We start from the raw sequence: 12,727 nt of genomic DNA on the forward strand, positions 1-12,727 counted from the left end.
CAGAATCATGGAATCACTGAATCACAGGATCATAGGATCACAGAATCACAGAATAATGAGGTTGGAAGAGACCTCTGAGACCATCAAGTCCAACCCATGCTCTAACACCTCAACAAACAATAGCACCAAGTGCCATGTCCAGTCTCTTTAAACACATCCAGAGATGGTGATTCCACCACCTCCCTGGGAAGACAATTCCAGTACTTTATTATTCTTTCCATGAAAATTTTTTCCTAATATCCAACCTGTACCTTCCTTGCCGTAGCTGGGGCTGTGTCCTCTGGTTCTGCCAGTGCTGCCCGGGGGCAGAGACCGACCCCACCTGTCTGCAGCCTCCCTTCAGGAGTTGTGGAGAGCCATGAGGTCACATCTGAGCTTCCTCTTGTCCAGCTGAACAACCCCAGCTCCTTCAGATGTTCCTCACAGGGCTGAACAGGCTGAACAGCCCAGGCTGAACAGCCCCAGCTCCTTCAGACGTTTCTCACAGGGTTTGTGTTCCCTCTCCAGCCTCGGTGCCTCCTCTGGAGCAGAGGCCAGGGTGCCAGGGCCTCGGGCACGGCTCTGCAGGGCAGGCAGCAGCAGTGCTGCTTGCAGAGCTCTGTGCCAAAGTGACACAGCCAGGCTGGCGGAGATCCAGGGAGCAGCTGGGAGAGGGAAGCGCTGTGACCTCGGGCAGAAGTGTCCCTCGGAGTGCCTTTGAAGCTGCAGAAATTGGGCTCCAGCCAAGCTCTGCTCAGCAGGGCCATCCTCCTTAACCTCTGGGTGAGGCTCTGGAGCCCTTTCTGTGCCACCTGGCTGCAGGCTCTGTCAGTCCTGCTTTGCATCACTGCAGCGCTCCAGCCTCAGCTCCGGCTCCTTGCGTGAAATAATGGAATTAATAAAAAGTGATGTATGAAAACCTCATCGCAGAGAGGAAACAGGCGTTTCAGAAATAACCCTTGATCTTCCAGTCATTAAAACATGTTGTTATTCCACTGGTTCTTGATCATTTAGGATTTATTTTCTTTCTGTTAAGATTTCCCAGATTTTGCTGAGCCCAGGAAGCAGTTCAGACCCTCTGCCAGTCTCCAGGCTGCAGCTCCTTGCTCATGCAGAGCTGTGACAATTTAATTCAGTCCCCAACAAAGGAGCTGCCTTTTCCCCACACAGACCCAGGGCACTTGACACCTGCAGGAAGCCCTCGAACCCAGACACAGTCTGACTGAGTTTGCAGGGTTTCGATCTCTTAATCACTGCAAGATGAGAAATGAATTATGGAGAGGGGGACAGGAGTGACACAGGTGTCACCAGCCAGGGTGTTTGGTACTCAGGGCACGTTCCTGCCAGTTTGGGCACCCAAGGGACTTCCATGAACAGCATCTTCAGCCTTTCACTGCCAAAACACAGCTGCACTTCAAAACTTCCAGAATTTCACTGGCTGAGCACTTGAGGTTTAAAGTCTTCCATATTTTGGGCCTTTTGTCATCCAGGACATGATCACAAAATGCACGCTGAGCTCCTCACTCAGACCCAGCCTCTCTCCATCACAGCCTCGCTGCAGCCCTGGCTGCACTGCTGGCAGCACCTCTGCAAGGAGGGCCAGCCCAGGGCAGGGCCAGCAGGGTCTGCTCAGGGTGGTCCCAGCTCAGGGCAGGGTCCGCAGGATGGTCCCAGCTCAGCTCAGGGCAGTCCCAGCTCAGCCCAGGATCTGCTCATAGGGCAATAGAGCATCAGCACTGTGTGCAGGATCTGCTCACAGGGCAACAGAGCAGCCCCTACCCAGCCCCAGCTCCATGGGGTGGGGCAGGAGGGGACGGGGCGGGGGGCAGCAGGGGACAGGGGTGACAGGGGCTATCAGTAGGTGACAGGGTACCAGTAGGTGACACGGGTATCAGTGGGTGACAGGAGTACCAGTAGGTGACAGGGGTATCAGTAGGTAACAGGGATGTCAGTAGATGACAGGGGTACCAGTAGGTGACACGGGTATCAGTAGGTGATAGGAGGTGGTCAGTAGGTGACAGGGGAGTGGGTAGGTGACACGGATGTCAGTAGGTGACAGGGTACCAGTAGGTGACACAGGTATCAGTAGGTGACAGGGATGCCAGTAGGTGACAGGGGTACCAGCAGGGGACAGGGGTACCAGCAGGGGACAGGGGTGCCAGCAGGGGACAGGGGTGCCAGCAGGGGACAGGGATGTCAGTAGGTGACAGGGATGTCAGTAGGTGACCGAGGGATGTCAGTAGATGACACGGGTACCAGCAGGGGACAGGGGTGCCAGCAGGGGACATGGGTACCAGCAGGGGACATGGGTTCCAGCAGGGGACAGGGGTGCCAGCAGGACAGCCGGCCGGCCGTGTCTCACCGTTGAAGTGCACGCTGCGGATGTACTTGAGCAGCCTCTTGCCCCCCGCCTGCTCCATCTCGGGGCACAGCCCGGCGCTGTCGGCGCACAGGTCGCGGTTCATGTGGTGCAGGGCGTGGGCCATGGCGTACACAGCATCGATCACGAACTGCACCTTCCCCTCCTGCTCGTAGTGTGAGTCCTTCCCGATGCGCTCCTGCCCTGCGGGGACACGGGGACACTCAGGGACACTCAGGGACACTCAGGGACACTCAGGGACAGGGCACAGCGCTGCCCTGGCACCGGGCCTTAGAGAGCAAAACCTGCTGGGCTGCAGTGTTATCAACTCAAACATAACCAAACCGGGCCCTGCTGCCAGAACCACCGACTGTCGGTACCCCAGACAGACAAACCCTGCCCTGCTCCCCAACACCAACCCCGATTCTGGAGCTGCTCCGGGCTCGGGATGCTCCAGAGCCGGAATCACAGTAACCCAGAGACACAAACCCTGCCCCGCTCCCTGACACCAACCCCGATTCTGGAGCTGCCCCAGGCTCGGGATGCTCCAGAGCCGGAATCACCAGTTTCGGCTCCAGCCTGAATCCCCCCTGGCCCTCGGGCTGCAGATGGAGGTGCAGCATGGTGACCATGGCCACAGGTGGCCTCTGTGCCCTTCTGCTCACCTGAACAGGTCAGGGGGCTCTGCAATCAGGCAGCAAACCAAGCAGGATTTTCGGAGCCTGGAACAGGCACTGCAGGCTGAGAATCAGGAATCTGATTTATTCTTCCCCTGAAACTGTCCATGAACTCCTGGCAGTGCCCAAGGCCAGGCTGGACACTGGGGCTGGAGCTCCTGGCACAGTGGGAGGTGTCCCTGCCATGGCAGGGTGGCACTGGGTGGGATTTAGGGTCCCTTCCCACCCAACCCATTCCATGGTTCCATGATGGTTGAAGCACCCTCTACCAAAACCCCCCAGTTTTAAATCTCAGCTTCTCTGGAAGCCCTGAAATCCTGCAAAGAGCTGAGCCCAAAAAGTGACTTCCCAGCTGGTGAAGTTCCAGGCAGGATCCTTTTCATTATTCACTCCCTCTCATTGATTACAGAACTTATCAGGATTTCAAGCCCTGACAAGGAAAATGCTTTTAAGTGGTTTCAGCTCTGTAACCAAATGAGAAATGCAGCAGGAATGGATGCCAGGGGAGGGGATTGGCATTGAAATGCTGCACACAACAACACTGATAAGCCACAGCAAGTTCCAGAAGCACAGCTGGGCACACACACAGCAGGGGGAAAACCTGCAGCGGTGAAGAGATCTGGGAGAGGAACCCAAGCAAAATGCACCTGGAAAAACCCCAGAGCAATGTAACAGTGTCCAAACACAAAAACTGTACAGATTTTTAAATCTCAAGACTTTCCAAGAACAAGGATGCTTCCCTGTGCCGGAACAGCCACTTAGCTGCTATTAAACATCAAGATTACGGAACTTATCAGGATCAAGAACTGTGCACAGTAAATCCAGATGTGGAGACAAACGTAGCTGCTCACCCCAAACATGTCTGAATTTACACAGCTGGGAGCTGTCCTTCACCAAAACACAGGCTGAGCTACCTCCTAAAGAGATTCTACTGCAATTAGAAGTTTAACTTAAATCTAAAGCAGCAAAGAACCTGCAGAGCAAATGTTATGATTATGAAATGTTATGGACCAAATATTCTGTGGACTTCAAAAAACCCAGCAAATAACCAAATAAATAGGCCTGTCTGAACAGTGTTCCCTCTGGTTTGTGTCACCCTCCTGCTGTTGCAGTGAGCAGCAAATCGGCCCAAAGTCCATTTCCAGGCAGGAATAAACCAAAAGTGACGAGCACGGTTTTAATTCCAGCTCTGACATTATTGTGGGGAACATTTCCCCCTCCGAGGCTGAGCTGAAGAAGTCAGGCAGAACGTTTTACCACAGGCTCCAGGAACAGCTCCCGAATAATGGGAGTACAGAAATTCAATTATTGATTACTCTGCAGGAGAAGGAAGCTCCCCAAAGGCACCAAGTTCCTCCAGATGAAAGCAGCAGGAGCAGTGCTGTGGGTGCCTCTGGGGAAGGGGCAGGAGAGAACCCCCAGCACAGACCTGGCAGGACATCCTGGGGGTCCCACGGAGGGAAGGCTGGAGAACCAACCTAAAAAATGGGTGCAGCAAGAAACCACGAGCCCCTCTGTGCTGTCAGACCAAAACCATGGAAAGGAAAAGCAAACCCCATCCACAACACTTCTGTTGCTCTTTGAACTGCACCATTCCTGCACCATTCCTGCTCCTCTTTGAACTGCAGCATTTCTGCTCCTCTTTGAGAACTGCATCATTCCTGCTCCTCTTTGAACTGCAGCATTTCTGCTCCTCTTTGAGAACTGCACCCTTTCTGTTCCTCTTTGATCTGCACCATTTCTGCTCCTCTTTGAGAACTGCACCATTCCTGCTCCTCTTTGAACTGCACCATTCCTGCTCCTCTATGAACTGCACCATTCCTGCTCCTCTTTGAGAAGAAGGTGCATTTTTGCTGTTTTTTTTATGTGGAGATCTGCAGGAGCCACCCAGCACCATGATTTGCCTCAGCAGAGAAGCAGCTGACACCTGGCACACTCGAACACAACGTGATTCCAGGAGAACACACTTCTGTCCCTTGGGTTTGCAACGAGTACCTTGGGATGTCAGGAGAAGGATGGAACACAAAAGCAGTTTATTGACACGAGCATTTTCTGCTTCCAAAGGATCTGTTTGAAGGTGCTGACAGACAGTTTAACCCCCCTTCCCACTCGAGGCTCAAGTGCTCATCACCCTGATTCCTGAGAGCCGCGGGTCCTCGCAGGAGAGCAGCGCTGCAGCAGAGGCAGGGAGAGAAGCTGAGTGCTGGGAGCAGAGAGAAGAATGAAGAATGGCATTGCTCCAGTTCCCTCTCCAGCAGCAGGGAGATGCAGGTTTGAGGAGTGCTGGGCTGCCTCCCTCATCCCCATTAACGCAGGGAGCTGCCCCTTCCCACTGCCCCTCCTGCAGCTGCTCCCTCTGCACCCACTGTCACCACCACACTACCCAGGGCTTGCCTTTGCAGGAGTAAACAGTATCTCTAGGACAATTCTTATGGCATATAATTCACACAGACACACATCAAAATCCCCTCCGCCGGTGCTCACGCGAGATGAGTCCAGAGACTGCTTCAGTTCCTGAAGAATTAAACTCATTTTCAAAGGGTCTCACACAATAGTGCTGCTGAGAACCTGGTGATAGTCATCATTAACAAGAGATTTAATTTAAAGATTGCAGAGCACTCGAGGTATCAAACAGGCAGCTCTTGTTTGCACAAGGTGGAATTCGGCAGCTGGGGAAGCGCTGGCAGAAAACTCTCCACTGTTCATCCACCCCCAGCAGCACCACACAGCCCTGCCTGGGGACAGGGACAGCACTGCCCCGGCCACAGAACAGGCCCTGCAAACAGCTCACTGCCAGCACAGACCCCGCACACACTGCCCGAGGGCTCTGACAGCTTCTGCACACCAGCTCTGGACCTACAGGAGCTGGGAACCAGGGCTCCAGAGCCACCACCAACGTGCCAGGGGAAATGTTGTCATTTGGAGGAGCAGCGGGTGACAGGGAGGCCCCTGTGCAGTGAAATCCCTGCACTGCCACCCGACAAAGCCCGCCAGGACCAGTGACAGCTCTGCCCTGACAGAACCCCCTGGCCCAGCCCCAGCCGCCAGCTCGATAATATTAGAGACAAAAGTTTATCTCAGCAGCACCCAGCAATCCCCATGGGATTTCTTGGGGAAGGCACATGAGCTTTTGAATTTCTCCTGTATGCCAGACAAAGCATCGGATAACGCTCCGACCCAACCTCCCTCCACACTCCTCTGGGCAGGATGTGTGTCCAGGGGTGCTGTGCTGCTCCCTCCACACTCCTCTGGGCAGGATGTGTGTCCAGGGGTGCTGAGCTGCTCCCTCCACACTCCTCTGGGCAGGATGTGTGTCCAGGGGTGCTGAGCTGCTCCTTCCACCCTCCTCTGGGCCGCTTTTCATCAGTTTTCAGTCAAAGCAGAACAAATCCTCCCAAGAACTGATTTTCCCCGATCCCAACTCGAGGCAATCATCCACCACGACACATTTCAGCTGCTGCTGGGAAGGCTGGAGGGGCTGGGGGAAGGCTGGGGAGGCCACCACACACAGCACTGGCTGTGGCTGCTGTGTCACAGAGGCACATTCTGCCCAACGCCTCTCCAGGGTGTTCTGAGCACGGAATCCCAGGATGGGTTGGGCTGGGGGGGACCTTGTAGATCATCCAAGTGCCACCTAGGACACCTCCCACTGTCCCAGGTGCTCCAGCCCCAGTGTCCAGCCTGGCCTTGGGCACTGCCAGGGATCCAGGGGCAGCCCCAGCTGCTCTGGGCACCTTTGCCAGGGCTGCCCACCCTGCCAGGGGAAGAATTTCTTCCTAAATTGTTCCACCCTCCATCTAAAACAAACCAACACTCCAGCCACCCTTCACTGAAATAAAGGCATTCCTGGCCCACATTGCCCAGCAGAGGAGGGGAAGGAGGAGAGGAAGGAGGAGAGGAGGATGAATTAATTACCTGTGCATTTCCTGTCCGTGTCCTCCTTCTTGGAGCCAGTGATGGTCAGCTTGCAGTTGAAGTTCTCCTCCCAGTACTCTGCAAACCACACGTTCCTCCTGTTGTTCTCCAGGGTGCGAGAGGTGAAATAGGTGTCAAAGCCTGCAGGAGAGGGCACGGCTGAGCCCCGGCTGCCCTGCCCTGGGAGCTGGGCATGGGCACAGACAGAAATGTCTCTGGCACTGCCCTCGTGCCTCCCCCAGCACCCAGCACACGGCTCTGGCCACGTCAGGTCACCGTGGGAGAGAGAAAATCCATGTTTCCTCTGCATCCTGCAGGAGAATGACTCTAACTACCAGGTGTAAAACTGGGCAAGACAAATGTAAAACAGATCAGTATTTAAAAAAGTTATAAGGAAAAAGCACGGAATAGAATAGAGATGTACCAGTAAGGAGTGGAAATAAATGATATGGTGCAGCTGACATTGGGCTGACATTTTGTTTTGGCCTGCCCAGAGGAGGCATCTCCATCTCAGCAGGCTGTGACCAGCCCCTCTGTGCCCACAAACCCCACTGGAGCCAGCAGCACCCTCCCACAACATCCATACCCTATTGCTGTCCCTCTGCGCTCTGGGTGTGCCCTGGTAAACATGGTTTGCACGGGCACAGATCAACCAGCACAGTCTGTGCCCACACACAGCCCTTTGTCCTTCCTCGTGCCTCCTCTCCCGTGCAGCTGAACCCACTCTGCTCAGAGGGAGCAGGGGCACAGCCCTGAGCTCCTGGCACAGGCCAGGGCAGCTTTGTCACCTGTGCTCGTCACATGTTCATGTTCAGTCAAAGAGAAAAGGGGAAATTTCTAACCAGGCTGAAGCCTGAGAAAGTTCTGAGAAAGAATGTAAACAAGGTTCTTTGTCTCTCTTGTTGTTCACATTGTTTGAGTTCTATCACTGTGCATCATGCGCTGTGCACCAATGTGATCCTGGTCTTCCTCCTTCTTCTTCCTCACCTCCATGTTCTTGGTGATGTTGGCACTCACGGATTGGTTTAGAGTAGAAATGCACCATTTAATATAGGTAATAGGCATTGGGGACAAACTGTACCCATGTAACACGTAATGTACCATATAAAAGACAGCAGCAGCCCTGGGCAGAGGGGGAGAGAAGCAGCAGTCGGAGTCAGAGAGGATGTCAGGGTGTGTGTGTGCCTCTGCCTGAGCTGTGAGCAAACCACAGCAGCCCCAGGAGAAAATCTTTTAGATAACTTGCAATAAACTGCCTTGAGACTGGACAGCAGAGACTGCTGAGCCTTTCTTTGGAAGCTCAGGCTGGAGGAGAGACTTTTCCAGCACACGAGACCCCTGAACCAACCCCGGGGCTCTCACACTTCCCCAGCCCGGGGCACTCCGGCAGAGGGGGGTGCAAGGATGGCAGCAAGGAGCTCCCCCAGCCCAAGGCACCCCTGGTGCTGCCCCTGCAGGGTCAGGGAGGCTGCAGACTCCCTCCATGGGCAGGGGAGCTCCTGGCACTGCAGCCAAGGCTTTCCTGGGCAGTCGGTGGGGACAGCCAGGAGCTGGCACAGCAGGGAGCAGAGTCCAAGGAAAACCATCTGGCACGGCGGGATTAGCAGGACAGCCCTTCCAGCAGGGACAAAACCAGCAGGAACCCAGCTGTTTCCAGGCTGCAGAGGAGACTGGGAATGGGGCCAGCCCCTGCTCTCCCTGCTCCGTGTGCCACTGACCCAGCTCTGCCCTGGGCCTCCCCAGGCTGAGCCTGCTGCTCTCCACACATCCCAAAACCAGCCAGAAACAGCCTGAAAGCCAACGAAAATCTCACCTGCAGCGGGGCCAGCAAGGATGTGCTTTATGAAAAGCAGAAGCAGGTTCCTGCTAGAGCAGAGGGTGCCAGCCCAGAGCACAGCCCCGGCCTGGAGTGCTGCAGGGAACCCATGGGGAATGCAGGAGAAGCAGCAGAGAGGGCTGCAGCATCCCTCAGTGCTGGGCTGCAGATTCCTGGTGCTGGGGTGCTCTGTCAGCTCCCCTGGACTCCCCAGCCCTGCACTGCAGCCTGAAATGAAACCTCCCCACAGACCCCATCTCCCCCTGCTCTGCTTGTCCTGAGGCAGGGACCTCACCTGGGCCTGCCCCAGACTGAGTAAATAACTGGTTAAAACCCCTGTTGTAGCTAACTAATACCAAATTAGTGGTTTAGGGACATTTCAGTGCGCTCCCTGGAAGGGCCAGCACTATTTCTCTACCCAAACTGTTCTGTGATTCCATGATTACCATTTGTAGGATTACATTTCCTAAGGAAAATATTCTTGTGGATGGGTCAGAAGAATATTCAGAAAGCAGCCAGGTTTTACAGACACACAACTTAAACTTTTTTCCTGTAAACCTGAGTATTTTGGTTTTTCTCCTAATTAAAAGAGCATTTCAAAGGGGATATCCAGTCCTGAGATCTACAATATCCATATGGCTGGAAAAGAGCACCAATAAACCCTCCCCACGTGCCAAACTCACTGACCTCTGGGGAAAGTGCTCTGTAACTTAATAACACAAAATCAATGAGTCCTGATAAAACTGTAATAGAATTCCCTATGAATTACTCTGAACCTTTACAGATTTAATAACAAATAATAACATTCCCATTGATTGCTTTAATGATCCCTCTGCATTCACAGGCAGGAATATGGATCCCTATTAAAAAGGGAACATTTTTCACCATTCTTTCCTATTGACTGGGCCAAGTGGGTGAGTGACAGTGGGACAGGCTCAGGGCTGGACAGAGCTCTGGTCCCTGCCAGGCTGAAAGGGAATGAAAATTTTACCTGCAGCCTCCCCTGAGCCCTGTGCAGCCTCCCCTGAGCCCTGTGCAGCCTCCCCTGAGCCCTGTGCAGCCCCACCCCTGCTGCAGTGCAGGTCCTGCAGTGCTGCTCTCACACAGCCAAGGTCCTGCAGAGCCCTGCCAGGGGCAGCCCCTGGACACTGCCCTCCCTCCCAGCCTGGGAACAGAAATCCTGGGCTGCTTTGGGCTGGAAGGACCCTAAATCCCATCAGTGCCAGCCCTGCCCAGGTGCTCCAGCCCTGGCCAGCCTCACCTGGGACTCTGCCAGGGGTTATTTTAGCAGCCAGGACTGTTCCTACACTCCCCCCAGTGCTGCCCTGCAGGTCCATCCGTGCCACTGGAAATCTCAAATGCTTCTCTAAGCGTTTGAGCCTTTTCTGGAAGGAGCCTGGCCCAAGAACACTCAGGTGAACAAGGCAAGCGTTCCAAGCACACACCTGAGCCTGTGCTTCACCTTCCTGAGCCATCACCTGCAGACAGCTCACACACACACGGGGCTGGAGGTGAGTGCTGGGCTCAGGGGCTCTGGGCACCAGATGACCCACCCAAACACGCTGGGTGCTGAAATGCAACAGCAGGAATAATCACTTCTCACCCCTGCTCGTGACCAAGCACTGCACTGCTGTGACAAGATTTAATGATTCCCCAATGCTCTCCATATTTCATACTTTAGCAAATTACTTTTTCAGCAAATACTTCTAAGAGATATAAATAGTCCTTTTATGAGATTTTCCAAATTACAATGAATCTCTTATTACTTCAAATCACTGTGATTTGATTAAATCATTATTTTTACACAGAGAAAGATGATACTACCTAAAGAGTTCATTTATTTTCCACCACGGGATAAATACGTACATGAAGTACATTGTGATGAGACAGGGGAAAAAAGGGGGAGCGTGGAGGGGAAAGGGGACAGGATCCCAAACCTGCGGAGGAGCTGGGCAAGCCCAGGTGCAGGATAGGTAGAGCAGCTCCAGGAATGCTCAGAGAGCCTCTCGGGCCCTGCTGAGAGGGGGCAGGGACAGGGACAGGCTGGCAGCAGGGGTTTGTCACCCAGGGATAGGGACAGGCTGGCAGCAGGGATGTGGCACCAGGAGGGTCAGGAGCACACAGGGACAGGGACAGGAACAGGCTGGAAGCAGAGGTTTGTCACCCAGGGACAGGGACAGGCTGGCAGCAGGGGTTTGTCACCCAGGGACAGGGACAGGGACAGGCTGGCAGCAGGGGTTTGTCACCAGGAGGGTCAGGAGCACACCAGGGACAGGGATGGGCTGGCAGCAGGGGTTTGTCACCCAGGGGAAGGGACAGGAACAGGCTGGAAGCAGAGGTTTGTCACCCAGGGACAGGGACAGGCTGGCAGCAGGGGTTTGTCACCCAGGGACAGGGACAGGCTGGCAGCAGGGGTGTGTCACCAGGAGGGTCAGGACTCATGTCACCTCTGGCTGGCCTTTGCACCAGCACACGCTGCAAACCACCCCCTCCATGTGTCACAAGGGACTTCAGGGGCTCAGCGCTTATTTAATAAGGGAAATCATTAAGCCTAATTAAACCACAGAATTATTGACCCACTGCATTTGCCATGTGCCTCGAGTACCCCGCTGTCAGCCCAGGTGGGAGCAAATCCAACATATTGACCCAGTTTCACTGGAGCAGGGACTGCACCAGTTTATGATATTTTTATTCTTCTCTTTAGTCCCAGGGATGTCCGCACCACTGACAGCCAGTTATTTACCCACACAGTAAATCAGCACCTCCTATAATTATTGATGCCAAATGAGTTGAAAGCAGCTACTCAAACACTTTTCCAATTTTCCTAGCATTTAACCCAAAGCAGTTTCATTTACTGGCATTAAATCGGGATAAAAGCATTAAGTGGGGAATGACAGCATCAATTTTAGGACAGCAAGTCTCTGCAGATTTTATGCTGCTGCCCAGCCTCACACTGTGGGTGGTATTAAGACAGTCTAGAGATATTTTTTTGACCTTTTTGCTCCGTAAAAAGGCCATAAAATAAATGACTTCATTAACTTCCATCATGCCATGAAAGTGCTTTGCAGCTGTTTTCTTTTTCAATAATTGCAGATTATAGCTGTGCAGAAGGGTATTTCAGGCGGTGTCATGTTTGCCTTTTTCTATCCACGGCACAAATCAGGTACAGAGGAAATTCCAGGGAGGGCAGATCCGGGAGTTTGGGTGTTCTGCTGGGCAATAGATGGATATTGGCTGAGTGTTATCCTCGTCACCACGGTGTAAAACACACAGCTGCAGCCAGATCCTGAGCCAGCTGCTGCCTGAGGCAGGGAAAGGTTCACCCACAAGTGTGTTATTATTCATTATTCACATTTCACAGCCCTGGGGCACCTCTCCCTCCCTGGGAGCTCCCTGTGCACCACCAGCAGCACAAGCCCCCAATTTGTCTCCTTTTCCATTCCCAGTGGCCCAGCTCAGCTCAGGGGTTCCCCTCTCAAGCTGCAAGATAATTTGTATTCCCCTCTCTTCATACCAACACATTAACCAAATACATTATTTCCATAATGAGGAGATGAACATCTGTGTGGCTTCCCAAAATTTCAAGTGGCAATACTCGAGACAAGTATTCCCTCTTTGGGACTGACACATCAGCATTTCAAATAACTGCCACAACTAAAAATATCATTTAAATCCCAGGAGGTCAAAGGCAGTTCAGGTGTGGTTTAGATTTCAGGTTTTTTAGGTAAAGCAGACCAATTTGACTCCACGAAATCAAGTCACTGCAGTGTTGTACTGAGGGACAGGCAGGAAGGGCTGTGGGCAGCACATCATTCCCAGGGAATATTCCAGGGAAAAATGAACCCTGAGCTCCTTCCCTTTGCCACTCAGGGGCTGTGAGGGTAAAACACTTCCGAGCCCTAAACAAGGAGGGGAATTCAGGCTCAGGTTTGCTTAAGTCACCGCTCTTCCATTGTTTTTTCCAAGTTCATACTGCCCAAA

The 12,727-nt window shown here is 53.4% G+C and overlaps 1 protein-coding gene across 4 annotated transcripts in view; it reads right to left on the reverse strand.

Moving 5' to 3' along the window:
• GRM7 (glutamate metabotropic receptor 7) overlaps positions 1 to 12,727 on the reverse strand; it is a 170,902-nt gene that overhangs the window by 53,454 nt on the left and 104,721 nt on the right. For all 4 annotated transcript variants that reach the window (XM_072935077.1, XM_072935076.1, XM_072935075.1 and 1 more), the window contains 2 exons: positions 6,931 to 7,071; positions 2,342 to 2,542 (listed from right to left, as the gene is read on the reverse strand). In XM_072935077.1, the coding sequence (XP_072791178.1) occupies positions 2,342 to 2,542; positions 6,931 to 7,071 (342 nt within the window). The remainder of the gene's footprint in view (positions 1 to 2,341; positions 2,543 to 6,930; positions 7,072 to 12,727) is intronic.

The sequence above is a fragment of the Taeniopygia guttata genome, chromosome 12 (assembly GCF_048771995.1).
Source record: "Taeniopygia guttata chromosome 12, bTaeGut7.mat, whole genome shotgun sequence".
Lineage (NCBI taxonomy): Eukaryota > Metazoa > Chordata > Aves > Passeriformes > Estrildidae > Taeniopygia > Taeniopygia guttata.